Source organism: Bactrocera oleae, chromosome 2 (assembly GCF_042242935.1).
Source record: "Bactrocera oleae isolate idBacOlea1 chromosome 2, idBacOlea1, whole genome shotgun sequence".
Lineage (NCBI taxonomy): Eukaryota > Metazoa > Arthropoda > Insecta > Diptera > Tephritidae > Bactrocera > Bactrocera oleae.
Window position 1 is genome coordinate 70,401,732 of NC_091536.1, and position 26,772 is coordinate 70,428,503.

At 35.6% G+C, this 26,772-nt stretch overlaps 7 protein-coding genes and 1 long non-coding RNA gene across 12 annotated transcripts in view; 5 read left to right on the top strand and 3 right to left on the bottom strand.

Moving 5' to 3' along the window:
• The first annotated feature begins 3,634 nt into the window (after positions 1-3,634).
• On the top strand, positions 3,635-4,339 carry mRpS18C (mitochondrial ribosomal protein S18C). The gene is made up of 2 exons (XM_014243448.3): positions 3,635-3,795; positions 3,853-4,339. Exons 1-2 carry the CDS (start codon positions 3,762-3,764, stop codon positions 4,242-4,244), a joined length of 426 nt encoding a protein of 141 aa, XP_014098923.2. The 5' UTR covers positions 3,635-3,761; the 3' UTR covers positions 4,245-4,339.
• LOC138855744 (uncharacterized) lies at positions 4,251-5,071 on the bottom strand. The gene is made up of 2 exons (XR_011394819.1): positions 4,839-5,071; positions 4,251-4,767 (listed from the first exon to the last, which is right to left on the bottom strand). It is a non-coding gene; the product is annotated as an uncharacterized lncRNA (long non-coding RNA).
• A 148-nt stretch (positions 5,072-5,219) lies between these two features.
• LOC106623827 (RING finger protein 37) lies at positions 5,220-7,221 on the top strand. Its single transcript, XM_036368173.2, has 2 exons — positions 5,220-6,276; positions 6,337-7,221. Exons 1-2 carry the CDS (start codon positions 5,569-5,571, stop codon positions 7,135-7,137), a joined length of 1,509 nt encoding a protein of 502 aa, XP_036224066.1. The 5' UTR covers positions 5,220-5,568; the 3' UTR covers positions 7,138-7,221.
• Positions 7,222-7,367: 146 nt separating this feature from the next.
• agt (O-6-alkylguanine-DNA alkyltransferase) lies at positions 7,368-8,768 on the bottom strand. The gene has a single exon (XM_014243446.3). It carries the CDS (start codon positions 8,668-8,670, stop codon positions 8,098-8,100), a length of 573 nt encoding a protein of 190 aa, XP_014098921.1. The 5' UTR covers positions 8,671-8,768; the 3' UTR covers positions 7,368-8,097.
• A 492-nt stretch (positions 8,769-9,260) lies between these two features.
• LOC138855745 (RING finger protein nenya-like) lies at positions 9,261-10,029 on the top strand. The gene has a single exon (XM_070105589.1). The coding sequence runs from the start codon at positions 9,337-9,339 to the stop codon at positions 9,970-9,972; it is 636 nt and encodes a 211-aa protein (XP_069961690.1). The 5' UTR covers positions 9,261-9,336; the 3' UTR covers positions 9,973-10,029.
• A 1,717-nt stretch (positions 10,030-11,746) lies between these two features.
• LOC106623825 (sphingomyelin phosphodiesterase) lies at positions 11,747-14,960 on the top strand. The gene is given in 7 exon segments (XM_036368144.2): positions 11,747-11,982; positions 12,482-13,376; positions 13,437-13,768; positions 13,771-13,883; positions 13,952-14,134; positions 14,209-14,358; positions 14,421-14,960. Coding segments are annotated over 7 exon segments (1,959 nt in total). The 5' UTR covers positions 11,747-11,873; the 3' UTR covers positions 14,598-14,960.
• A 5,322-nt stretch (positions 14,961-20,282) lies between these two features.
• LOC106623824 (sphingomyelin phosphodiesterase 1) lies at positions 20,283-23,679 on the top strand. The gene is made up of 6 exons (XM_036368143.2): positions 20,283-20,646; positions 21,324-22,233; positions 22,297-22,834; positions 22,895-23,074; positions 23,138-23,287; positions 23,442-23,679. The coding sequence occupies exons 1-6, from the start codon at positions 20,535-20,537 to the stop codon at positions 23,607-23,609; spliced, it is 2,058 nt and encodes a 685-aa protein (XP_036224036.1). The 5' UTR covers positions 20,283-20,534; the 3' UTR covers positions 23,610-23,679.
• Positions 23,680-26,049: 2,370 nt separating this feature from the next.
• The window catches only part of LOC106623823 (corticotropin-releasing factor-binding protein), a 29,153-nt gene continuing 28,430 nt past the window's right edge, over positions 26,050-26,772 (bottom strand). For all 5 annotated transcript variants that reach the window (XM_036368205.2, XM_036368210.2, XM_036368204.2 and 2 more), the window contains exon 10: positions 26,050-26,718. In XM_036368205.2, coding sequence (XP_036224098.2) covers positions 26,579-26,718 — 140 coding nt within the window. In that variant the 3' untranslated portion in view covers positions 26,050-26,578. The remainder of the gene's footprint in view (positions 26,719-26,772) is intronic.

Here is a 26,772-nt window from a genome sequence, read left to right on the forward strand (position 1 = left end):
GACCTAGACATCCTCGTTAAACGATTCACAGATTCTTGTTGTCAAGCACTAGAGGTAGCTTGTCCATTAACGTACAGTAGGGGAAGAAATATACCTCCTTGGTGGTCTCCCATACTTAAGAACATGCAGAAAAATTGCAGGAAGCAATTCAATTTTGCCAAATTATCCCAAAAAGATATAGAGTGGGATAACTACCATAACCACCTACGGACATACAAAAAGGAGGTAAGAAAAGCAAAAAGAAATTCGTGGAAATCTTTTTGTAATGACATCGAGAATACGGCAGAAGCGACTGAGAAAGATAATGACACAGTCGAAACATAGCATCGGATACCTTTAGAAGCCAGATCACAGCTGGACGGTATCCAGTAAAGAGACTCTAGGCCGACTAATGGATACTCACTTCCAAGACAAGTCCGAGAACCTCATAGGGGAACATATAATCGAGAGTGAAGTGGGCTCAGAGTCTCCTCCGCTAGACATAGTGTCAGATAGCAATGTTTATTGGGCAATAGGCAGCTTCAAGCCTTATAAAACGCCGGGACCAGACGGGCTATTCCCGGCTTACAGCAGTCCCTGAGCTACACAATAAACTGGTCAACAACCATGTTTAGAGGGGCACTGAAATTAAACTATATTCCCTCGATATGGAGGGAAGTCATATATATATATATATATACCAAAGGCTGGCAAAAGCTCACACATTAATCCATTTTAGACCAATTAGTCTTTCATCATTTCTTTTAAAAATGCTGGAGAGACTAATAGAAATACATATAAGGGTCATACTAAACCCAGGAAAAATGGCAGTTTCGCAGCATTCGTACTCGAAGGGTAGATCCACAGAAACGGCATTAAGCTCAGTGGTAACAGAGATTGAAAAGTCTCTGGAAATAAAAGAATACACCCTCGTAGCCTTCCTAGACATAGAAGGTGCCTTCAACAACATTCAGCCGAAGGTCATATTGAGCGCGCTTAAAGATCTGGGCATCTCTGAGCCTTTCCGGAAATTAATTGAACAGATGCTCTTGGGCAGGTCAATTATTTCAACGCTGGGAGCTTCAACGATGCACAGATCTGTTCGAAGGGGTACACCACAAGGAGGCGTGTTATCCCCACTTCTCTGGATCCTGACAATGAATAAAATGCTTGTGGGTCTAGAAAATAAGGGGTACATGTTGTGGCCTACGCTGATGATGTGGCAGTCTCGGTTAGGGGCAAGTTCCCGAACACCCTCGCTAGCCTTATGCAGACAATATTAAACGATATTAATCGATGGGCCGTATCATGCGGACTGAATTTAAATGCTAGCAAGACGGAACTAGTATTGTTCACTAAGAAACACAGTACTCCAGAAATCACGCCGCCATTTTTAAATGGCACCAGGCTAACGATAGGAGATAAAGCAAGCTACTTGGGACTAATTTTGGACAGGAAGCTTTCTTGGAAACAAAACTTGGAAGCGAGGGTAAAGAAAGCAGCTACAGCGCTTTACATATGTAAAAGAATGGTGGGGCCCAGATGGGGACTGACACCTCGGGTGGCTCACTGGCTGTACACAGCAATTGTAATTGCCGATCATGACCTACGGTATAGTAGTATGGTGGCCAATTACAGAAAAGAAATATGCGATTAGAAGCACGGAAAGTATACAAAGAGCAGCTAGTATTTGCTTCAGCGGAGCTCTCAGAACTACGCCAAGCCAGGCACTCAACATAATTTTACACTTGCTGCCAACAGATGTGTATTGCAAGCAGATGGCAGCGAAGTCAGCTCTGAGACTGAGGGAATCCTCCCTACTAGTCGCCAGCAACAAGGGGCATGCTATGATACTCAGAAAGTTCCCGTTTCTTCCCATAACTACGGATTTTCGCAATCCTATGGAGCTGAACCTAAATCCGGTCCTCAATATTGACTTCTCCTCCAGAGATTAGTGGGAAAAGGAATGTAGTGGACAAGGAAACAGGGATAAGCTTCTATACGGATGATTCCAAACTGGATAACCGAGTAGGCGGCGGTGTCTTCTCGACTAAACTAGATACCAAAATCGCCTTCCGGTTACCAGACCACTGCAGTGTCTTCCAAGCGGAGGTCACTGCAATTAAATAAAGCCTCTTGTACTAACAAAAAGTGTAATCACAACAAGAAGTGTATTTATATATACAGACAGCCAGGCGGCTTTGAAATCTCTGATGTCTCATAGGATTTCGTGGAGGACAGTGAAAGATTGCTATGATCTTCTAGCGGATCTGTCATTCTATTTCACGGTAAATCTGCAATGGGTCCCAAGACACAGTGACATCCCTGGGAACTGCCTAGCAGATGAACTTGCCAGAACAGGCACCACCCTACAACTAGATCCTGATAAAGAGCACATAAATATGCCTCTGGCTACTTGTAGATACTTAATCGAGTGTCAGTGGAATCAGTCCCTGACCTGCTCAACTAGCAGGCAAACGTTTCAAGAATGGAATAGGAGCCGCACATGCCGACTGTTAAAATTCAAGAGGAATGATATAAGAACTCTAGTAGGAGTACTAACAGGCCACTGTCTAATAGGCAGACATGCAAGTAGACTTGGCACGCCATATAACGACTATTGTAGAAGCTGTCAGGAAGTATAAGAAGAGGAGACCATTAAACATCTTCTATGCGATTGCGCAGCACTATATAGGAAAAGAATCGCAACCATCCGTCGTGGGTTTCTTGACGACGGCTCGGAGGTTGCACGGATAAAACTTGTCTCACTGGTGAAGTTCATCAGAAGTACGGGGTGGTTCAGAGAGGAACCAATAGAGTGAGGGGATCACAGTCCCAGTGGGGCCTCCTAAAGGCCTAAGTGTGTCGAATGACAGCCACTTTACCTACCTACCTAGTTTAAAAACGATTGTAGGTATGAATTTATGTGTATTTATATTTTTACGTATCTATTAATTATATTACGTCAATAAGTCATTAATGCATTCGTATTTTTCAATACAAATTAAGCAACATATTAATATATTATGAGCCCTCACTTGACACGCCTCTGTGTATGGTGGCAAGCCAACGAAATAACGGCGAGTTCGCGCGGACATTGTGTTGTTGAAAAAACCGAATGACGACTTTGTCGACAAACATACATACGTATCAGAGAACGTAAATGAATAGAGAAGGAGCAAATGCTAAATGAAATCGTTTTGAGTACTAATTTCAGAGAACGTAAATGAATAGAGAAGGAGCAAATGTTAAATGAAATCTTTTTGAGTACTAATTTGTAATTCCAAATGAGGGAACATCGGAAAATATAATTTCGAAAAAGGAAAATACACCAACGAATATTCCTAAATGAAAAATCGTTGCGCATACCTATTTAGACTTATGTTTTCAATTTCTGAATTAAAAATCTGTATTACCGGTAAAAACCCCAGAATTCATAATAAAATAAACATATAATAGCAGAGAACGTAAATTAATAATTAATCATTTACGTTCTCTGATAAAGAGCATAAAAATGAAAATGTACAGCGCCATCTCATCGTCAAATTTTACATTTTTAATGTGGACAGAAACAAAAACTCAAATCAGAGAACGTATATTATAATATAGTGCCATAATATACGTTCTCTGCTCAAATGGTTATTACGAAAAAAATAAATCTTAAAGGATAGATCTGGTAAGCCTAAACAAACAGCTGATTTATTAAATTAAAATTCAGCCCACACCACACAGTTCGCGTAATACAGATATTTATGAATAAAGTGCTTTAGCAAAGCCAAAAAATGTTACAATTTGCTAGAATTGCTATAAGAAGTGGTAAATAACAATTAAACACTTGTGTAAAAGAATAGTTTTCATTGATATTAATTGCAGTTGCTGTCAACCACCGGACGGCCGTAACCCCACTTTTAAACAGTTCAATAACTCGGCGAAATTTTAGTGCACCTGTGGAAAATAAAGATGAACCCATTGATATACCTAACCCATTCGAAAAAGAGCGCCGTATATGCATTCTTTGCAAACACAATATAGTTCCAGATTATAAAAATGTTAAACTACTATCCCAGTTCCAGTCACCTTACACAGGTCGTATATATGGTCGGCATATTACTGGCTTGTGTAAACAAAAACAAGAACAAGTAGAGAAAGCAATTATTCGTGCACAAAATTGCGCTATGATGCCGACGTACCACAAGGAAATGGACTTTATGCAAGATCCGCGTTTGTTTGATCCTGAAAAACCGATACGCCCCCATAAATACTAAATGACGTAAAGCAATTCTTAGGTATTTAATTTTAAAAGTTTTAATTTTCGCTAACCGCATTAGGAAATAAACATCTTGTTAATTCTGAAAATGTGTGTAACTTTGTATGTATTTATGTAATCTTGTTTTATTTAACGAATGCAAATGTATCTTGTATTTTTTCCAGAGCTCTTGCAAAATCTGCCTTCCACTCTTCTACAGCCCGATTAAGTTCCGCAATACGTTGTGTGTGTTGCTTACGACGTTCAAGTTCCTCTTGTACGATTTTTATTTGCTCCAGTAAAGATTCCTTTGAAACTTGCAAATCTCCATCTTGTTGGGATTGCACTATACTTTCCTCGTCTTTATCACAAAATTCTGTCGGAATATTCAGTTTTACAACCAATTTTGATCCAGGTGTCTGAATGTGTTTAGACTTATCTTTCATGGATGTATTAAGTTTTATATCTTCCATTTTTAAAAAAGGAGTTCGGTTTTTCGTAAGCCGTTTACCGATTTTTTTTTAAATAGAAATTAAAAAATACTAAAATTTTTCCGTTGAAATTTAGCAAATATTGTTTGGAAAATAATTAGGAATTGATTGAAATTAGTTACTTTGATTTCTCTAGCGTTGCGTTTAATGTCCTTTTATTCTATCAAAAGAAAGATACATGAAGTATATATAAACAAAACTTTACGTTTTTTTTGCTGTTGATGTACAATATCGTTTTTTACGAAACCGATTAAAATTTTAGTTTGTTTTTTCTTCATTTTTCTTTTGTCGACTTTTGTGAAAAAACTGAAAAAAAGAAAGAAAAATGCAAAACTTGTATAAATATAAATAGAAATTCTTGCCATAAACCAAGAAAATGAAGTCGATATTCAATATAATTGACTGGCAGGTATTTATATTTCGTGTACACCCTTTATTACAGGTTCCATATTGTCATTCAGCAAAACTGCTGAGTTTCAGAGATAAACTAGTCATCTGTCAAAATAGCACCTGACAAGCGAAGATAACAGAATAACTAACAAATTTTAACATAAATTGAAGGAATGGTGCGGTGTGTGGAACAGTAAATTCTTAACACTATTTCCTTGTTACTAAATATTTCTGTTTATTTGCGTTTATTTATTAATTTTGCGGATATTGTAGAGTATTTTTGTGCACGAATTAACAGAATAAGCAAAAAACAAGGGTGAGGTCGAGCAAGCATAATTCGTGACGCGAATACCAAAGTGACGGCAATATTCGACGCCATTTTTTAACATATGTATGTAAGACTAATTACCTAAAAAAGTGGTTGGTAAAGCAAAGTGCTGGTGTGATCAGAAGAAAAGCTAAATGAGCTTAATTAATTTCCTGAATTCCAAACTAAAGCCTTCCGTAGAATGCGAAGCTCTATGTGAAGATGGTTTTTCTGCAAACAATTTGATTGCAGACGATGCAGAACAACTTACACGGGGCTTCTTGGCGTATGCTGTTTCTAAACCGCCTGTGGAGATTGTTTTCGACTTCCCCAAAGCTGTTGAAGTGAAGGTAATCAAGTTATGGAATAGCAATGGTGCTCTACGTTCGACCGCTTTTGAGCTACATGGCAAGTTCGAGGGTATTTGGGAACGTGTTGCTTATGCTCGTGACCTTGCTGAGGGCGTCGATTCTGTAACGTTTTGCTATCAAAGTGATTATAATTCGCGTAGTAATGCGGAAAGTGCAGCTACTCAAGCTCAAAGCAAAAAGGCATTTTTCTTTAAGACAGCGCACCGATTACTCGCCAACGCCAGTAGTTTAAAAATAATAATTTGTGCTACGAAGCGATGTCCACCAGTGCTGCGAAAAATCGAAGTATGGGGTTTGCCTTCACGATCATTGGAGAAAGCCGATCGTGAACTTGTTAAAACAATCTGGAGTGAGATAGTCAACCCGCATGGTTTTCAAACGCCACAAGACAGGAATCGTCGCTCACCAACACGTAGCATACCAGAATTAAATGAATACTCAACATTGAAAATACCAGAAGAGTTTCTGGATGAGATCACCTGGGAGCTAATGGTTGGTATTATAATCTTTTGCTATGAGTTTTTAATGTCATATTTTTTATTTTCCTTTCAGATTTTTCCTACTGTACTTCCCTCAGGTAAAATCGTGGACCAATCCACAATAGATAAGCATTCTGAAGTGGAGTCTAAATGGGGCCGTCTGCCATCGGATCCTTTTACTGGCCTTGAATTTACCTCACAACGCAAAGCAATTCTCAACCTCGCCCTGAAGGCACGCATAGAAAAGTTCCTTATGGAAAATTCCGAGCACTTTAAAACAGTACCACGTTCACTAGGGAGTTCCTTTGTTCGACGCAGCAAAAATCGACATGCCTCACAGTTTGCAAGCTTTTGCCAACGTCACAATTCCAGTATCGGTACTTACTCATCATTATCGGCGGCATTTTACAAGTCTTCTTCACAAGCTTCCGCAACAGCTACATCATCATCAATACCGCCGCCAAAACGAGCCAGACTTACTGATAACGCTACATATCGGCTGGAAACATCCCTTACCTCTACAACAACACACACCACATCCAGTACTCCGTTGTCACTTTCCTCAAAGTCAATGCCATTTTCAATGGCAGCTTCATCAGCCTTATCGACAGCATCTTCCACCACAATTCCAACAGGCATCGATCAAGCCATTCAAGAAGCATTAAAAAATGTCACACGCTATACATGTACGCCCGCAGAAACGAAGCCACCAGTCACATGTATAAGTTGTAAAACGGAACATTTCTCATATGAAATTATTACATGTGGGCATCTGGTATGTCGTGCTTGCTTAGTACAGTTAACAAAGGACGAAATGTGCACATGTAAAGCGAGCTTTCGCACGATCGATGTTGAACGTTACCATAAATTGTAAGCGTTCACGTATTTGGCGGTGTTAACGTTAGAACTGATTAATGAGCATAAATGAAGTCATTAAAGTGCTAGTTTGGTTTTATAATTTGCCTCATGTTTGTTCGGTCACTGTTATGAATCGTTGGCAAGGTTAACTGTGCGGTTTAGCGACACAGAGGCTTGTACAATTTTTGTTAACGTTGTCCAAGTGAAAGAAATTAAATATTGTTGCAAAGTATTTCAAAATGCTCATTTAGAGTATTATTAAAAGGCTTTAATGAAACAGATTTTGTGATTCATATGATTCATACGCTTATGTTCATAAATACATTGATATTTTTTATTATTTTGTAGTTTTTATTTTCCAACGATTTGTAACAGAGCTACTGAATAGTTATTTAGTCTCAGGCTAGTTTTTAATAATACTTAATCACATAAAAATAAACATGAAAATAATAAAAAAAAACTGGATTTCATTACACAATGACTAACGCGTTATAGCGATACATTTAGCGTTGGTTAAATATATGAACTTGAAATTAGCATTTACATACATGCATTAGAATGTATGTAGCTCTGTTCCATTTGTGTTTTAAAAGTTATTTGAATTATCGAAAATTTGGTTTATGAATCCAATATATATTCTCGGCTTATATATAATTGGACATACAATAATAAATATATGATAAGACAAAAACATATGTATATGGACTATAACATTTGCAAACATAAAAATATATACTCCACATTAAGAGGTAAATATGTGCGTATACTAATCTGGAATTAAACCCCATAAAAATATCCAAATAAAAATATTTACATTGAATAAAATATTTCAAATTAATAAAACATGTTTTTGTTTCAATGAAGGGCTTGAAGATAATTGTAATACTATTTACATTAACACATTTCATGTAATTATTTATACTTTTAATACTTTATTGGTAAACATGTTCTCGAACAAGTACAAGATTACCTCAATTTAGTTTCCACTTAGTGATTTTTCGTATTCATACTTCAGCAAACGAATTTTGCGTGTTTTTCCACCTCCATATTTAATATCACCATTCTTTGACACCACACGATGACAAGGTATTACTATAGATATTTCATTACTACCAACAGCTGTACCTACTGCTCGCACTGCATTAGGGTTTCCAATTCGGTTAGCGATATCTCCATATGTACATGTCTGACCAGAGGGTATTTTTAACAATTCATTCCACACAGCCTCTTGAAACGGAGTACCAGATACGACAACATTGAGAATCATTTCTTCTTCACTAAATATTCTATTCGCCAGAACTCGCGCTTGACTCAAGTCTTCCAAGAGCAGAGCATTTGGCCAACGTTTCTGCAGGAGCGACTCATAATTGTTTGTTATATTTTCCTTGTCTTCACTTTTAGCAAAGTGTAAATAGCAAATAGCGTCATTCGCATCTTTAAGGAAACCCAATACGATGTCGCCAAATTGACTGTCAACAATGCCATATGATATTCTAACAGGTTTTTTATTACCAAAGGATTTAAGAATAACTTGTTTAGATCCTAGCATTCCGATGATATCATTAGTGAAGTAATTGAATAGGTTGTTTTGTTATGATATTTGCGTTTTTTTTTGCTTCTGCCTGTTTGGTGGAGTTGCCGGACATTAATTTAAATACTTTTTATATATACATAGATATCAATTATTACAAAGCATATGATTAAGTACAACAATTTTCATATACTCAACATCCATTATTTAAAAGTTCAAATGAGTAAACAAATTTTATTGAAACATCCGGGTGTCAAGAACTTACCTTCTTAATGAAAGCCTTTTGAATATATAAAACAAAATAAAATACTATAACATAAATTTTAACACGCATATTAAAACGCTTCTGCCATTATTGATGGAAATTGGTAAGTCTCATTCTTTTGCATTCAAAAATTTGCATGATGAATGTTACAACAGTTTTCCATTAAAAAAAAAATTGTTTGAATATGTAGTGAAATTTTACAAGTATGTTAGGAATTACCACCGCCTTGTAAAGCTTGTTGTTCTTTAAAAATAAAAATAATAATATTTAACTATTGCAGCACCAATAATAGTAAGTAAAATCCATCTCCTTGTGGCAACTTTATTAATAACGGGTATTGTTTCATTTCCTATGGCGGACGATTTATTCCACTTAGTTGTTTCTAACACAAAGTGGAGAAAACATCATTAATTGTCAACATGTTTATATTTTTTTGCAATAAATGTTTTTGGTCAAAGACTGCGGAAAATTCAAGCAAATTCTATTTTTCGAACTGCGGTCACGTCTTCTGTCAGTCCTGCACGCCAACGGGGCTATGCCATATTTGCAAGGCACCCTACGTAGCCAGGACAATCGACGCCAATATGACCAAATCTATGGCCGTATATTTTGAGTCGACGGTAAATGCATTTCGTCGGTTTCAAAAAATCGTTCAATTTCAAATCATGCAGGATTCTTTAAACGCGCATTACTACGTCAATTGCTTGCCGCTTCAGATCAAAGCTGCGCAAAAGAAACTTAAAGGCATGTTGCGAATCGATGCACATCTGGATGAGAAATTAGCGCACGAAACCACACGCATTGAGAAATTAAAGGCTTATTTAGCTTATAATAAGCGAAGTTTACATGAGCGACATCAGCGTCCGACACGCGGTCGCTCTGCAACGTCGTCCGCATACAGCAGAGTTAGTAGTCAGAATTCACGCCCTGAGACACCAACAATAAGCACTTTATCGGACGTTACAATGTCCAGCGCCAATTGCACAAAAAGTACAAATTTAAGCGATCAAAGTGACTCATTCTTAGATCATGTTCGGAACGATTTCACTATATAAAGTTTGAAATGAAATTGCTTGAATATTAATGAATAAAACTCAAAAAACTGCAAAATAGCTTTATCTTACCAACTGAATATATAACTTTGTGTGTAAACTTAATTTAATTATAAGTAACTGTATGAAGTTACACTGGTCTACAGTGTTTTTTTTAACCGTAGATATATACTCGATTTTGGATATATATATTTGTGCTCACAATTTATGAAACTATTAATGATATTTTAAAATTTGCTCTCGTTTATTTTTAAATCTTCATTACAACCTGAGCAGGGTATACTAAGTTTGCCACGAAGTTTGTAACACCGAGAGGAAAATTTTCTAGAAATTTTTTAACTTGATCATTTATTCAACCACTCAGTTTGTTTTGAGAAAATATGGCAAATGGTATAGATGTTTCATCTTCCCATTCACTTCCACGAGTAGAGTGTACCGTTTTCTAGAAATTTGGTACATCATATTTTCTGAGGGCGTGTGAATTACATTGTGAATTACATACTTTTGAAACGAAACCAAGATTTTCATTGAGTAAAACAGGACATTTTGTAAACCTTTGTAAAACCTTAAAACCTTCCACATAAACCATTTGCTCTCGCAACATAATGCTAGTTTTCGCATATATCATATTTGGTAAGGAGCCTAAGGGTGGGGATCACGATAGGTGCGCACGACTGGAAAAATAAATGTTATCACTAACAAGCCGGTAATTGTTCAAAGAATTACAAGTATATATGCATCCATCATAAAAACAAGAACTCATTCAATACTTTTGTGCATAAATCCGTAATTTGGAAACATCAAAATTTGCTAACATATCCAGGGCAACAAAATACAATTTTTTTGTAGAGCTGCGTTATAATTATGCTTAAGGTTGAATTGAATAACGCTTTAAATTCAATTAAAATTAGTAGCGGCTCTTTGAATATCTTTAGCTAATAGCTGGTATAGCGTAAGATTAATATTAATACTCATGCTTTGGAGTATTAAATTTGTAAATATTAATAGGGTATTAAGATTCTAAATTTTTTACAAGCTTTTTTGTTTTAAATGAATGCATACTACTTCAAGAATGTCGTATATAAATTTCGCTCCTAGCAAAGTTGTGGAAGTTATGGACATTTTATGATCGGATCAGATTTCAAAACTTTAAGCCGTTTTCCTCACAATTCACGTTTTGTATTTGGAAAACTATTTCTATACATAATTTCCGAGGTAACGCTGTTTTGCTTTTTTAATTTGTTAATTTTTTAATATACTTAATTTTTTAATAACAAATTCACCGATTTTTTCGCAAAATATCGCGTTTGTTAGTTCAAAGTGTACCTAAAAAGTAAAAAGTTTAAATTTCGAAAAACCTCCCAGCATTACTTGAGCAAAGCGATTATCTAACGATCTAATTTTGATTTTACGAGTTAAGCGGGGCACCACAATTAAACTTTTTTTTCGAAACGCTCTAGTATAACTGCTGCTTATTAAACAAAAAAACAGGCATTTTTTTCACGAATTAACCCTACTCTCCCCTTGAGTAACACGTGAACACTTCTACACCTGATTGTTCGGCATGTACCCAACTTCTCAGATTCAGCGACACCTAATAAAAGCTAATCAATGTGCCAGGCGTAAAACTCGTGTATGACAGAGCTAATACAATAATAACATATAGAGAATATTTTTTAATTGATAACATCCATAGATCCTTTATAAGCGAAAAAAGTAAAACGTTTTAATAAATGTATTAGATTAGCTCAGCGATAACAAGTTCAACGTATACTACTTGTATATAGGCTATAAAATAAGCTTACTTCTTTTGGAAAATTTAAAATAAATTCGGTAATTGCAGCGATTTGTTGATTAGTTGTGGTCAAACGTGTAATTGAGAGGTATTCAATATTGAAGTGAAAATGTGGCGGCTTTTACCAGTAGCTTTCCTTGCTGTTTGTGCGGCGGTGCTTATTCCAGGAGTGCCACCGGAACTCGCCTCTAACGACATTGTGCTCTCTGCCATTTCGAGTTGGTGACTATTCGGCAATAAATTGAATTGTTATAAAACATTTTTTTATTCCATTGTTAAATTTAAACATTCAAGAAGTAAATTAAACTAAATTTAAAATTTTTATTAAAAATTTAATTGCAATATGAGCACTTTTATTTGAATACTTGTTTTTTTTTGTATTAAATTTAAACATTTAATAATTAAATTTAATATGAGCTCTTTAAGTTAATTTTTTTTTGTTAAGTAAGTTGGCTAAAATCGTACGGAACCGTGGCTTACAACACGTGACGGAAAGCTCAAAGTACTTTCGGTCTTTAATAATCATTCAAAAATGTATACCATATACGAGTATGTGTGAGTGTTTAACAATGCGCACGTTTTACCGATAATGACTGATCAGCATTCAGAAACAAAGCAATTATAAAATTAAAACAATAAAAAAAGTTCTCAAATTCACACGCATATAAAAACATGCTTTTCGATAAGCTGTAAATTCAAATTTTATTTTACTTTTAGATGAGATTGCACAAAAGTTATCGGATGAATACATAAAATACCTCAAGACTGGAGTGGAAACAGCAGCACTACGGCAAATCAGTGCACAGCTGGCAAATGCGCACAGTAAAAAGGACCTTTTCACCAAAGAGCTGGATCAATTGTCTTTAGCTGATCAATTTGTTGCTTGCACCACCTGTCGTGCAACGGTTAATGTTATCGCGCGTTCGGTTCGAGAGGAAGATGGTCCGGAAGCTGATGAGAAGCTGAAAGGCATTACTTTGGACGCATGTAATAGGCTGAAATTACAAACTCCAGAAGTGTGTGAAAACCTGATTGATTTTAATCTTGCAAGTGTTATCTACATAGTCAAGAATACGAGGATCGATTCTAATACATTTTGTTCGTTATTTATGCAATTCAATTTCTGTAATGTGCAAAATGCCGATTATAATTGGACGCTCACAATTGATGGCGATGGCGCGGCTGTTACGGCCCCGAAATCGGATTTACCCGCCAAGAATGGCGATGAATTGAAAATCTTGCATTTAACTGACATTCACTATGATCCGCTGTATGTACCTGGTGCTTTGGCCGAGTGCGATGAGCCACAATGTTGTCAGCGCCACGTCGGCAATACAACGAGTGACAAGGCGGCGGGTTATTGGGGCGATTACCGTGGTTGCGATGCACCTTGGCATATGATTGACGATGCATTGAATCATATCAAGAATACACACACTGAATTCGATTACATTTATCAAACCGGTGATGTTGTTGATCATATGGTTTGGGGTACTTCTGTTGCGAAGAATAATGACAGTTTGTGGAAATTCAGCAATCGCTTAGCTGAGGTTTTCCCCGGTGTACCAGTATATCCCTGTATTGGCAACCATGAACCACATCCAATGAATCTGTAAGTTGCAACGTGAATATTTCCAATCAATAGTAAAGTAATTGTAACGTTTAAACCTAGTTTCAGTCCAGACGATGTGCCGGAGAATATCAATACCCGTTGGCTTTATGAACAATTATATGAACAATGGTCTACTTGGTTGCCAGCCGATACAAAAGAAACCATTCTAAAGGGTGGTTACTACACAGTTTCACCAAAAGCCGGTTTTCGTGTGATTGCGTTGAATAACAACGATTGTTACACCTCAAACTGGTGGTTATACTACGAGGGCACGAATAAGATACCACAACTGCAATGGCTTCATGATACCTTGTTAGCCGCTGAAAAGGCAGGCGAATATCTACATATACTGGGGCATATTCCCTCAGGGGATGGTAGTTGTTGGTCCGTATGGGGTATAATCGGGTAGGTCACGCGATTGGTGTTGCTTGGAATGGTGGCGCACTAACGACATATTCGGATAAAAATCCGAATTACCGCCTATATTATGTGGAAGCGAAAAGCATGGTAAAGTAGTTATACGACGTTAAGACGCATACGTGTTAATAAAAAAAATGTATATTTTTTTAATTAAGCAAGTTGTAGATCACGAAACATGGATCTTCAATTTAACAGAAGCCAACGCTAATGGTGACAGTCAAACACCAAAATGGTTTAAAGAATATGAGTTCTCCGCTGAGTTTACGGAAAATCTAAGCCCAGCGGGCATCAATACTTTGCTTGATGAAATGGCTGAGAACCCAGACATTCTTAGAAAGGTACAAAACGTATATTTTAATAACATTTTCATACGCAATATTAAATATTCTCTTTTCCGTCGCTTCCATCCTAGTTTTGGACGTATAAAATGACTACTGCCGATCCGAAAATGAAAGAGGGTTGTGATAGACTTTGCCTGCTCTCCACGATCTGCCGCATAGCGATACCTGTGAATACTCAGAAAGCGCGTTGTGAAGAGCTGCAAGCCAAACTGAATATTGCTGTAAATTAATCCATTAACAAAGTGTAATTGCGGTCCTAAATATATTACAATTCCATTTTCAGTTGGACAATGAAACTACTACTACAAGTACCACCACTACATCGCCTGCCGCAACGGCATCGCCCGGTACAACGACAACCACTACCAAAAGTCCTGGTGGTGGCGGTGCGGCTTCCTTAGGCATCTCAATGGTTAGTCTTGCACTAGCGGCGGTTTTGTCAATCATTCACTATGTTTGAAAACCAAAAAATGGATGTTTGACAAATTATATTTTCTCCTTACGTATTTATTAACATTTTACTACAATCAAAGCATATTAGAAAGTATTAAGTTCGTGCGGCCTGGATGTTAGAAATAAATTAAAAAAAAAACAGTATCAATAAATCAAAATAGTTAAGTATTGTGTTTCATTTGCATTCCTGAATTCAAATCCTTGGTCGTCAGTGTCAATATTCGACAGAATACGGTACGTCTTGAATACGTAAGAATTTTTCACTAGTTTTCGTTTAAAAGCTTTGGCTGAAATGTTGGTAACTCATGAATTTTATTACTTTTAAATTTAAAGTTCTGCTTTGCTAATCCCATTTAGCCAAGTCCGTGTAATTTTCCTCTCTTTTATTGCAAATAAAATGAAATCCTTCGAAGGTCAGCTGTCACTTTTATTCTAACTTATTCCTCTTGCTGTATAATCATTAATGAGCTTTAGTAAAATTTCGTAATTTGCATTCAATTGTAATACGCTAAGGATGATTTCTTGGTTACAAAAAGATGCGCATATGCAATGTGAAAATTATAAATTGGACCCCAACAATTTATGAGGCGAAGGTTGCACACTAAAAATATAAAATGTTAATGTGGTATCTTATTATGCTAGCCTTTGCTGTGCGTCTCTGCATGCGTTTGAATTTCCACTGGACTTCATCTGATTTAGTTGCAATGTTCACGGTGAATTATTTCTGGTGTAATTAAATAAGATCCGTTTTATTTCTAAAAACTTGGCTCAAAATAGTTAAATTAATTTCTATCCACATTTTTCGTGATATTTTTAGACAAAACTTGTTTTGTTTTTTATGTACTATATATTGCGACAATTCTTATTTATTTATATACTAAGATAATTACTTGCAATTTGTTATAAATCATGAGCTTTTATATGTGTATGAGCACAATAAAAACCAAGCTTTTAAAAACAATCCGTTTGAGAATCTTAACCTATTATAAATCAAATCAAGTACCAATACTTCAATACATAAGTATATACATATATGACTATTATAAACAATAACAGAAATATTTCTTTTATTCGAAAAAAGTGATAAGAAAAGTACATCGAACCGGTAAACAGAGCCGAAATAATATAGCGTTAGTCTATATCTGTACTTACCGTATATATGTAATAGGGTTGATACTCAGAAAAATAGGTCCTTAGTCATCTCTTAGAAAGTCTCTCAAAGTATCAGCTGAGTAAAAACACGTCAAGTGGACCTCCCATTTTCCACTTGATCATCCAATTTGAATGTGAGTATTTTTCATAAATCAGTCACCATGAACAAGGAATCCCTCACTCAGTTTTTTTAAATTTTAGTTTTAACAACAATTTTTTTTAATTGAATTTTTTTTAAAAAATTAATAATTAGAAAACTATTGGTGATTTTTTAATGAAATTTTCAGAAAGTTTAATACTTGTACTTTGAGAAAATATGTATGAATTAAATTTTTTTTTTTCATATTGATGAAAATTTTCTCAAAACATTAAAAAAAATTTTTTCAGTATTTGGCAATAAACATTAAAGTAACGAAATCTGCAAAAAAATTTGATTGATCGCGATTAGATTAAGCAAAAAAAAATTTATGACGGGCGGTCAGAGCTACCGGTATAGCGCGCTACTGCGTGTCAATGACTTATCTTTAGAGTTACTTAGTAAATATAAATAAGGAATACTACTTAATATTTTGATTAAAAATATTGTTATTTCATGACGATTGTTATATTATGAATATTGTTATTTATACGTATTTTTTTCCAGTTGTCACCATTCGTTTGGAAACTTTAAACTCTCTCCTTATCATTTTAATCGACCAATCTGTAGGAAGCGTAGTCAAAACCGGAATTTTATCAGCTCTAGTAGTTTTACCATTGAAAGCAGATTTAAGGTTATTAAGTAAAAGCTCTTTTGGATCAATTTTACTATTTATATTGTTGATATTATCCGTAAATTTATACACAACATTTGTTAAAACTTTTTGACATTCTTTATCACTTGAGACTCTCTTCATTTTGATTGGAGGTTAACCAATTTCCGTTAAAAATTTATTAACCTTATCAATTTTTAATTGGTTATCTACCGGTTTGCAATGGAAAGTAGGATCTTTTTCTTCGTCATCTTCAATCACATCATTTGACTTCTCAGGCTTCAGGATATTTATTCACCGATAATTCACCAAGAATTTCAGGTTTTCGGCCTGAATAAATAGTCCGTTCACATGAATTGCACATATAATTCCCAATAAATTCTTTAAAATCATGAATGGCTCGAGATAATCCTTTGTTGTTCACATAGACACTGGGACATAAAATATTAAGATGCTATCATATTTATTTCTTTTAACCGCAAAGGATTTAGTTCGAATATCATTTTATTTAAAAAAAGAATTGAAATAATTCAAGGATGTTTTATAATGAATAGAAAAAAATAAAGGTTTTTAATACTTAAAGAATAGGAAATTCCAGTTATAAATTTGGCCTTGAAATATTAGTAGCGGGTATTCAATACATTCTGGTGGATTAAGGAATTCCCGTCTTTATTATTTCTCTGAAAGCATTAAGTTGCATATTGTTTTACCACAGTCATGGTAATTCATTGCAAGCAAAATGTGAGACCATCATCCCAACATACAAGTGAAATATGCAACACACTCTAAGTGTCGCGTTGCCGAACCGCACAAACCTTTGCGAAAATTTTATAAAAAGGAACGACAGAAAAACTCGATTCGAGTTGCACAGAGCGACACCAAAAGAGAATTTGCCGATAATGAGGGTCAAAAGAGTCCCCATGTAAACGCAGTATGTACGCGCGGCAGCGCTGACCGCCCGTCATAAAATTTTGTTTGCTTAATCTAATTGCGATCAGTCATTTTTTTTTTGCGGATTACCTTACTTTAATGTTTATTGCAAAATACTGAACATTTTTTTTTAATTTAAGTCATTAAAATTTTCATTAGTTACCTTAAAAGTTTATTAACAATATGAAACAAGTAAGGAAGGGCTAAGTTCGGATGTAACCGAACATTTTATACTCTCGAAAAGTCAAATGGTATACTCGTTTGATGCCCATCTGCAATACCAACCGTCTCACGGTACCAAGAAACATGTCTACCAAGTTTCATAAAGATATCTCAATTTTTACTCAAGTTACAGCTTGCACAGAGGACAGTCACCCGGATATAAACTCGTCTCTTCATCCTGATCATTTATATATACCTATATAACCCTATATCTAACTCGATTAGTTTTAGGTGATACAAACAACCGTTAGGTGAATAAAACTATTACACTCTGTAGCAACAGGTTGCGAGAGTGTAAAAAAACTGAGTGAGGGATTACTTGTTCATGGTGACTGATTTATGAAAAAATACTCACATTCAAATTCGATGATCAAGTGGAAAATGGGAGGTCCACTTGACGTGTTTTTACGCAGCTCTTAATTGTAATGGCAAAGTCCTGCCTTAGAGTTTTCTATCTTTTTCTTCTTATCAGATAGAAAAATTCATATCTTGCTTCCAACTACTTGAAAAAATATCTCGTTTCATAAATTGTAACTTTCATTGAATGAAAATGTCCTACAAATCTATGAGTTTTGCAATTTAAAATGACTTTTTCAATTCAAGTAGTTGGAAGCGAAATATTAAGTTTTCTATCACTATACACTTGGATTAACATTAAAATGCTTAATTTTAATGAAGGTTGGTATAAATGACCAAAAGCTCAAAATTTTTAATCCGTGGTTCGGATCGAAAGACATTAACTGCAGTCTTGCTACTCCCCATCTAGATTCTCTGTACTACCAGTACAGTAAGACCTCGCTTAACGCTGTTACGGTTGAGTGCTCTTTTATTTCAAATCGGTGATCACCGAAATTGTGCATCTGCGAAAAAGCGTTATATAAAATTTTAAGGCTTATTACTTGCGGCTAACACGAAAACAGATGTTTGAAAAAATAAAAGTAGATGTAGATGAGAAGCAATTTCAGAGAATTTTGGAAAAACTACAATACCATGAATGATGTAGAAAACAAAAACCTTTCTAGTAATGAGATAACAGAAAGATATTTAAAAGTATTATGACAGGACATTTAAGTAAGAGCCAAGACATTAGACACTCTGTCGATATGGATGAAATAGTGGAATTAGCAAAACAAACCAGCCTAAAACAGTCTTAGTTGAGGAAGATGAAAACAAAAATATTGACAGTAGCGATTTAGAAGAAGAGCAAAGAAACTTTCCATTGCGTTTGTCAAAAGGAGTTTTACCACTCTAGCTGAAATTATGCACCAATTTATTGAAAATGGGGTGTTATATACCATATATTTTATCTACTTATCAACAACTTCGAATGGAATGCAAAAGGAAAACACAAACTACATTAAACGCTTTCTTGACAAAAAGGTAGAAAATTAGAAACACAAAATAGACTGAATGATCTGACTGACGTAGAATTATATTTGTTTTGTAAGTATATTCGTTTATATTGTTTTTATTTTGGTTTTAATACCTAACCAATTTTCTATCAATCTTCTCCTTTCTTCTCTACTTCGAGGAAACGTATCCTACACATTAAACTGGCCTTACTTGATTTTCGATATTTTGAAAAACGATGAGTTTAATGTTTGGCCTTGCTGTCTTTTCATTGTGGAGTCTCATTATCAGATTTGCGTTGTACTTTGGCACATGTTTAACGACGCTTTGTATCACATTAACATTACATATGTCAATCACATAGTTTGGAGCACCTTTGATGCGAAAAATAGTGATATTTTGAAGAAGGTTATAAAGATCGCTTAGCTTTAGTATTTCCAGGTGTATCAAAACATCCTTGCATTGGTAACCACGAACCACATCCATTAAGGCTGTTAAGTGAAATGGTATTAAAACGCCTTTCCATCTGAATAAATGCTTACTACTTGGTTTTCAGGTCCAGGCGATGTTCCGGAAGAGGTTATACTAGCATTTATACAATAATTGGTTCGCTTGACTGCCAGCGGATAGTTTCGCCAAAGTGGGGTTCCGGGTAATAGCGTTGTACAATAACGATTGGTATAGGGAGAATTATTTTAAGATATCAAACTACAGTGGCTACTTGATGGCTAGTGAGCCGCTGAAAAGGCAAGTGAGGATGTAATACTGGGGCATATTCCCTCAGGGGATAGTAGTTCTTGATCAGTATGGGCGCGTGAATTTAGCAGTTTGGTTGAACGCTTCAGGAACACAATTAGATTCTTTATCAATAAACATTCACAATGCTTTTGTATTACTCCGCTAATGGACGTGCGGTTGATCGGTTCAGAATCCAAATTACCCTCAAGTTCCACCGCTAAGTCTGCAACAGGTACCAAATCGAGTTGGATAATAAAGTAGCTTGATGATATTTGTAGTGAGGAGAGACATTCCTGAGCAATATGCGAAACTGTACAAATAAAAATGAATTGCTATACCTCCAAATAACTCTGCATATAGGGTATTAAATACACTCAAAAGGCCCGATAGTCACAGCAACCTATTGAGAAACGTCTGCCATCGATTAAGCTTATCAAGTGGAAAAAGCCTTAAACAAAACAATGCGTACTAATTGCGACTGATTATTAATAAAAAAGTTTAATCAATAGTAAATTTAAAGAAAGGTGCTCATTACAAAGTGCTTTGAGGGAGTTACTTCTAGTTCACGGATAACTTTTAACGAACACTATACGTGCATCTATTTAGCTGACGATAATACGACATTATATTGTTTCAGTGTCTTGAATACTTAAGATTAAAACTGTTGTTTTTACTGAATATTTATATGAACTCATAAAAGCTCCGAAGCACAAACTTTGGTTCGAATTTAAGTAAACCGCTTTAGGATCCGTGAGTTAGTACGTTCTTTGTCAGGGTCAACAATCGTCGAAACCAGCTCCGGAATGAGATTTCTGTTATTATTTACAGGACTTTTGGCTCTTTGCAGTGCCTTAAATTTGACAGGTGTGCCATTAAGTTTTACCGAAGAGGATGAAGTGCTTTCATTGATATCAGGTGCGTAAAAATACCGACGTAAAAAGTGTGAATTTTAAGACTGTTATTTAGTGAGACACCTTATATTCCAGGATAATTTTTTAACTTTATCGTACAGTAAAATGTTTAAATAATTTCCAAAACATTTTTTTTGTGGCTATTGAATAAATTATTCCACATTACAGCCATTAACTAGATTATATATTTATAGGTATATTTTACTTATCTGCCCACGAAACCGTTATACAAATTATGTGATTTCGAACAGTAGCTTCCAAGAAATACAAACTCATATCCCATATGTGGTTATCTGTTCATAGCAGTGATAAAGTGCTCCCCCAAGGCCTTCCCTCTTACCAGAAAAAGGTTTTATTTTTACTCATAGTTATCGAATACTAGGGCTTATCAACAATTGCGAATTTAGTGGTTGATATTTGCTCCTGCAGTAAAATGAAATTTATTGACCCAATAAAAACCAATTAAGCAAGTAAATTTATTATTACGAAAGCTTAAGTATTTAGTAATAGCATGTCAATGTCGCTAAAGTTCTACGGTTATCGATGGTATATTATGCATTGATACATGTACATATGTTATAACATAACATAAAATTAAAAAAATAATGTTTGAACTTGAAATTTTTATTCAGAGTATGTATGCCTTTAATATATGCATCCGCATTTATGTACTCTCCACAGATGAAGTCGCCCGCAAATATGCCAAAGAGTTTAAAGCTTACCTGAAAAGTGGCGTCGAGTCGGAAGTGTTTCAACAGATGTCCAAGCAATTGGCAGCCACACACTCACAGAAAGAAATTTTCACACGCAATATCGCAGATTTGCGTGCCGCCGATCAATTTATCGTTTGCACGACTTGTCGCGCCACTTTGTCGGTGTTGGGCGATATGTTTCGTGAACCCGAGGGTGAGTTAAACGGACCAACAGCGGATCAGATAGCGAAGAAAGTAATGCTTCACATTTGCAATCGTCTAAATTTACAAACTGAAGAAGTTTGTTCAGGACTATTCGACTTAAATTGGCCCATCTTGAATTATACCATTCACAATACTGTGGCTGAGACCCGCAGCTTATGTGGCATATTACCAATCAGTTTTTGTCAAGTGAAACAGAACGAATACAATTTCACGCTGACGATCGATGGGAATTCTGTTGGCGTTGATGGCCCTAAAAGCAATATACCCGTCAAGAGTGATGCAGATTGGAAAATATTGCAGTTGACCGATATACATTATGATCCTGAGTATGCACCTGGTTCGTTAGCTGATTGTCTAGAGCCAATGTGCTGTCAGCGTAGCTCCGCATCCGGTACGATTGAAGTTAGTAAACAGGCTGGTTACTGGGGTGATTATCGTGACTGTGATACACCTTTACATCTGATCGAAAATGCTTTCGAACATATTCGGGAGACGCACGAGAAAATTGATTATATTTATCAGACCGGCGATATTGTGTCGCATATATATTGGGCCACAACTAAGAATGGTAATAAGGATGTATTGTCGAAACTCAATCAATTGATTGCAGAAAAGTTCGATGGTATACCCGTATATCCGAATGTAGGCAACCACGAATCGCATCCCTCTAATGTGTAAGAGAGTTCATTAAGATTATATTTAGGAATTTATATTGTACAAATATTATCTTCGCATAGATTTGGCGCTATCGATGCTCCGGCCGAATTCAACGTTAGGTGGCTCTATGAACATCTGTGGTCGATTTGGTATCGTTGGTTGCCGACTGATGCCGAACAGACAGTGCTCAAAGGCGGTTATTATACCGCTTCACCCAAACAAGGTTTCCGTGTAATATCAATAAACAGCAATGAATGTTTTCTCTACAATTGGTGGGTCTATCATAACGGTAGCATTGCGGTTGAACAACTGCAATGGTTGCACGATACTTTGCTCGCTGCCGAGAAGGCTGGTGAATATGTTCATATATTGACCCATATACCGTCAGGTGATGCGGACTGTTGGACCGTGTGGGCACGTGAATTTAATCGCATTATAGAACGTTTCAATCAAATAATTGGCGGCATCTTTACTGGACATACTCATGTGGATGAGTTGAATGTGCACTATACGTCGAAGGGTCATGCAGTGGGTGTGTCTTGGAATGGAGGTAGTTTAACGACTTACTCCAACAAGAATCCAAACTATGTCGTATATCAGGTCGAACCAGAGAGTCTGGTATGTAGATATATATTTTAGTCTAAAACAATATGATTATATATTTTTATTTCCTCATAGCAAGTAGTTGATTATGAAACATGGATTTTCGACTTGGAGATAGCAAACTCACGAGGCTCGGGCGCCAAACCTGAGTGGTTTAAAGAATACAGCATCACTGAATTTACAAGTGATCTTAGTCCAGCTGGTTTAGATGCGCTATTGGATCAACTAGCGGAAAACCCAAAACTCTTAGAAACGGTAATAATAAATAATTGTGTCAGAAATAATCGATTTTTGGGCTCTTCATACATTTCTACCTAGTTTTGGCAGTACAAGCACACTTCAGCTAATCCACGTGTAAATAACGGTTGCGATAATAAGTGCTTGTCTAAAACGCTATGTCGCATGGCAGTAACTGTCTTTGATCAGAAAACGCGCTGCAATCAATTGAAAGCGAAGTTGGAAAGCAATGTGAGTATTTGAAAAGCTATCTAAATATGTAGTAGGATTTTTCGAGATTTTTCTTATACCTTATCTTATTTTAAGACTTAAAAACTTTTCAAATATCGCTATCTCGGAAGAACTTGGAAATTTTAAATTTCTACTTTTATTTTATATTACAAAGCTACCGGCGATCACCACTGAAAGCCCAACAGCTGGACCAAGTACTGGAACACCAACAACACAAGATCCAATTACCACAGAGAAACCTGGGGGCGGTACAGCTTCTTTAATTTTTGGCGTGCAACTAACAACGATGACATTTATTTTGCTTTTTGCTCGATTTCTTTAATAAAGTTCCTATGCACCAAATTGATTACAATATTTTCAGGTTAGATTCAATAAATATTTTATAACAAGCAGTGACGTTTTTCTGAAAAGTATTTTTATACTCTCGCAACCTGTTGCTACAGAGTATAATAGTTTTGTTCACCTAACGGTTGTTTGTATCACCTAAAACTAATCGAGTTAGATATAGTTTTATATATACAATATATAAATGATCTGGATGAAGAGACGAGTTGAAATCCGGGTGACTGTCTGTCTCTCCGTCTGTGCAAGCTGTAACTTGAGTAAAAATTGAGATATCTTTATGAAACTTGGTACACATGTTTCTTGGTACCGTAAGACGGTTGATATTGCATATGATTGCGTAATCGGACCACTGCCACGCCCACAAAACGCCATTAATCAAAAACAAATAAATTGCCATAACTAAGCTCCGCAATAAGATACAAGACTGTTATTTGGTACACAGGATCGCATTAAGGAGGGGCATCTGCAGTTAAAAATTTTTTTAAAGTGGGCGTGGTTTAATGTACATATTTCCTAAGCCGCTAAAGCTATAATAACAAAATTCACTGGAAGCAAATGTTTTTAGAACCTCTACCTATAGTGTGAAAATAGTTGAAATCGGGTGGCAACTCCGCCCACTCCCCATATAACGGTACTGTTAAAAACTACTAAAAGCGCGATAAATCAAGCACGAAACACGTCAGAGACATTAAATTTTATCTCTGGGATGGTATGAGATAACTTTATAGGAACCGCGTTCAAAGTTAGACAGTAGGCGTGGCACCGCCCACGTTTAGGTGAAAACCCATATCTTGGGATCTGCTTAACCGATTTCAACCTAAATTCGGTGTATAACGTTCTTTTTATATTTCTATGTACGGTTACATCCGAACTTATCCATTCCTTACTTGTTATTCTTATGGTATGTATAATCGGTTATTTAAACACCTGTTTCGGGTAACTCCCGTTGTATTACTAATAAATAACTAAACTTTGATATAGGAGCCTCAACAACACACGTGGGATTATGGAACTGATCCATTTGTGGACACGTTATGCCGTTGACTTTGATACCTCTTTTTGTAATTGATGCAAAAATATATGATCAGGGATCTCCGCTAGTCGCCGAACCAAATGCACATTTTTGGCATATAACACCTTAGCCTACTGTGGCAAATATTCCCAATTTGCCTCTGGATAGGTTACTGCCTTATAGGGTCACTTATATTTATATATTTTTGTCCATAGTGCTCAAATAGAATAAAGGGTCTTAACAAACAAATTATAATCAGATTTATTTATTTATTTGCTAGAAATTTAATTTCTCCCCACGAATGACCGCTTTTCTGCGTTTTGTTTCGACTTCCCGCCTCCTTGAGTTGGCTGGTCTCTCGCTTACTTGAGGACTTCAGCTTAGCGCTGTTCTAGTAATGTGAAAATGTAATTTTTGCAAAATGTGGCCGATCCATTTCCAATTATGGCCAGAATACCCGAATTATCATTCGCAGACATCGGTTGAGAAAAGATTAGAGCAGTACAAGGTGTGTTCAAAGGAACAGGTGAATTTTGATTTTTTTTTAAGTATTTATTTATTCATAAATATCTAATTTGTCACCTTCAAAGTAATTCACCTCGGATATAATACACTTGTACCAACGCTCTAAATGTGACATTGCTTTTGCTCAAAATTTAGCAATTTCGGAACAAACTTCACTGTCACACAATTAATGCCCAAAACATTCGAGAAAATTAAATTGTGAATTTGTAGAAATGGGGTTTCAGTAGTGTTGATGAAAACAATTTTTGGGTTATACTATGAGTAGGTTATATCCTTCCAAAAATAGTTTCACTTGAAGTCCAGACAGCTAGAACTTATTTCCTATGCCATAACACTATAACAATTTCCGCTGAGACTCTTCATGTGAAAGTTGCGATGAGCTATAGGAGCTTTGAGAAAAAATGAATAATATTACAGACTCGTCTTAAAACCAATTGTTTGGTAAAAACACTAATGTAAAATGGAATACTATTTTAAAAATGTGGATTGTTTGAAGACTGGAGTGCGTAAAGCTGTAGACTTTTTAGAAAAGGAATTGTTAGTGGTAGTCATTTGTAGTTCAAATGAGTGAAATACAATAAACGATACACATTAGAATGATCGAAAATTCGATTTTTAGTAATCTAACTACTGACGTTCTAAAATGAAGTGGTTTCTAGACCAAACAGTGGTCTATTTATATGGTTATTATATAAAAATAGCTTGAAAAAGCTAATTTAGAATTTTAACCTTAATTTTTTATATAGTTCCACATGGCATCCACATATGTCATATACAAGTATATAAGTAGTGCAATGCAGTCCCAACGAAAAGGATTATTTACGGCTTCAAGCGTCATTCTACGAACAAATTCAATCAATAAGTGGTAAAACCCTGTATATAAAACGAAAAATGAGTTAAGTCTTTTATTTATATTGAATTGCATTTTTCTTCTTGCTTTACTATGAATATTTTTTTACTAACTTTACATTTAAGTACATACAAGTACATATGTAATATACAGGCGCTGAATGTCTCCAAATTTTCGGAAGCAAGCTGTTAGCACGGTTACTACACACAATTACGCAAAATACATTAATAAATTGAAACTTTCGAAAGTAAGTATGCATATGTACAATAGCTTCTAAGTACTAAGTACTAAGATGTGTAAACAATTAAAATTTCGAGCAAACAACTTATTTTGACTGATTCTATAATTTATTTTATTATTGTATTTTACTTTTTGAAATTTTTGTTTTTTACTTTTTCTGTAGACAGAGCTCAACAAATACCCCAATTGAAACAGGCAAGCTTATTATATATTATATATGTATAATTGAGTGTCGCATTCTATTACTTAAAAAGCTGGTCGTAATTATTTCCCGCAAAATCTTTACTTTTTATCAGATTTTTTCCCTTTATATTGAAATTTATAGCGCACAAACAAGTGTGGCGATGTCCAGATCGGTTTCGTCAGCTTTGCGTAGCATTACGGCTGCATGGTTCTGATATCGGCCAGTGGAGATCAAACGCACCGTGGTTACACCGCAGAAGATTGCCTGCTCGGGACCTGATATAATAAAAAGATAAAAGCAGTTATGAAAATTGAAATATTTATTTTGTT

Excerpts from the sequence above, each read along its gene's own strand:
- mRpS18C (XM_014243448.3), top strand. The coding sequence starts at position 3,762 with ATGTTACAATTTGCTAGAATTGCTATAAGAAGTG. Across the intron at positions 3,796-3,852 it reads TAGAATTGCTATAAGAAGTG|TTGCTGTCAACCACCGGACG; the intron begins GTAAATAACAAT and ends TATTAATTGCAG.
- LOC106623827 (XM_036368173.2), top strand. The coding sequence starts at position 5,569 with ATGAGCTTAATTAATTTCCTGAATTCCAAACTAAAGCCTTCCGTAGAA. Across the intron at positions 6,277-6,336 it reads AGATCACCTGGGAGCTAATG|ATTTTTCCTACTGTACTTCC; the intron begins GTTGGTATTATA and ends TTTTCCTTTCAG.
- agt (XM_014243446.3), bottom strand. The coding sequence starts at position 8,670 with ATGCTAGGATCTAAACAAGTTATTCTTAAATCCTTTGGTAATAAAAAA.
- LOC138855745 (XM_070105589.1), top strand. The coding sequence starts at position 9,337 with ATGTTTATATTTTTTTGCAATAAATGTTTTTGGTCAAAGACTGCGGAA.
- LOC106623824 (XM_036368143.2), top strand. The coding sequence starts at position 20,535 with ATGAGATTTCTGTTATTATTTACAGGACTTTTGGCTCTTTGCAGTGCC. Across the intron at positions 20,647-21,323 it reads AGTGCTTTCATTGATATCAG|ATGAAGTCGCCCGCAAATAT; the intron begins GTGCGTAAAAAT and ends TACTCTCCACAG. Across the intron at positions 22,835-22,894 it reads AGGTCGAACCAGAGAGTCTG|CAAGTAGTTGATTATGAAAC; the intron begins GTATGTAGATAT and ends ATTTCCTCATAG.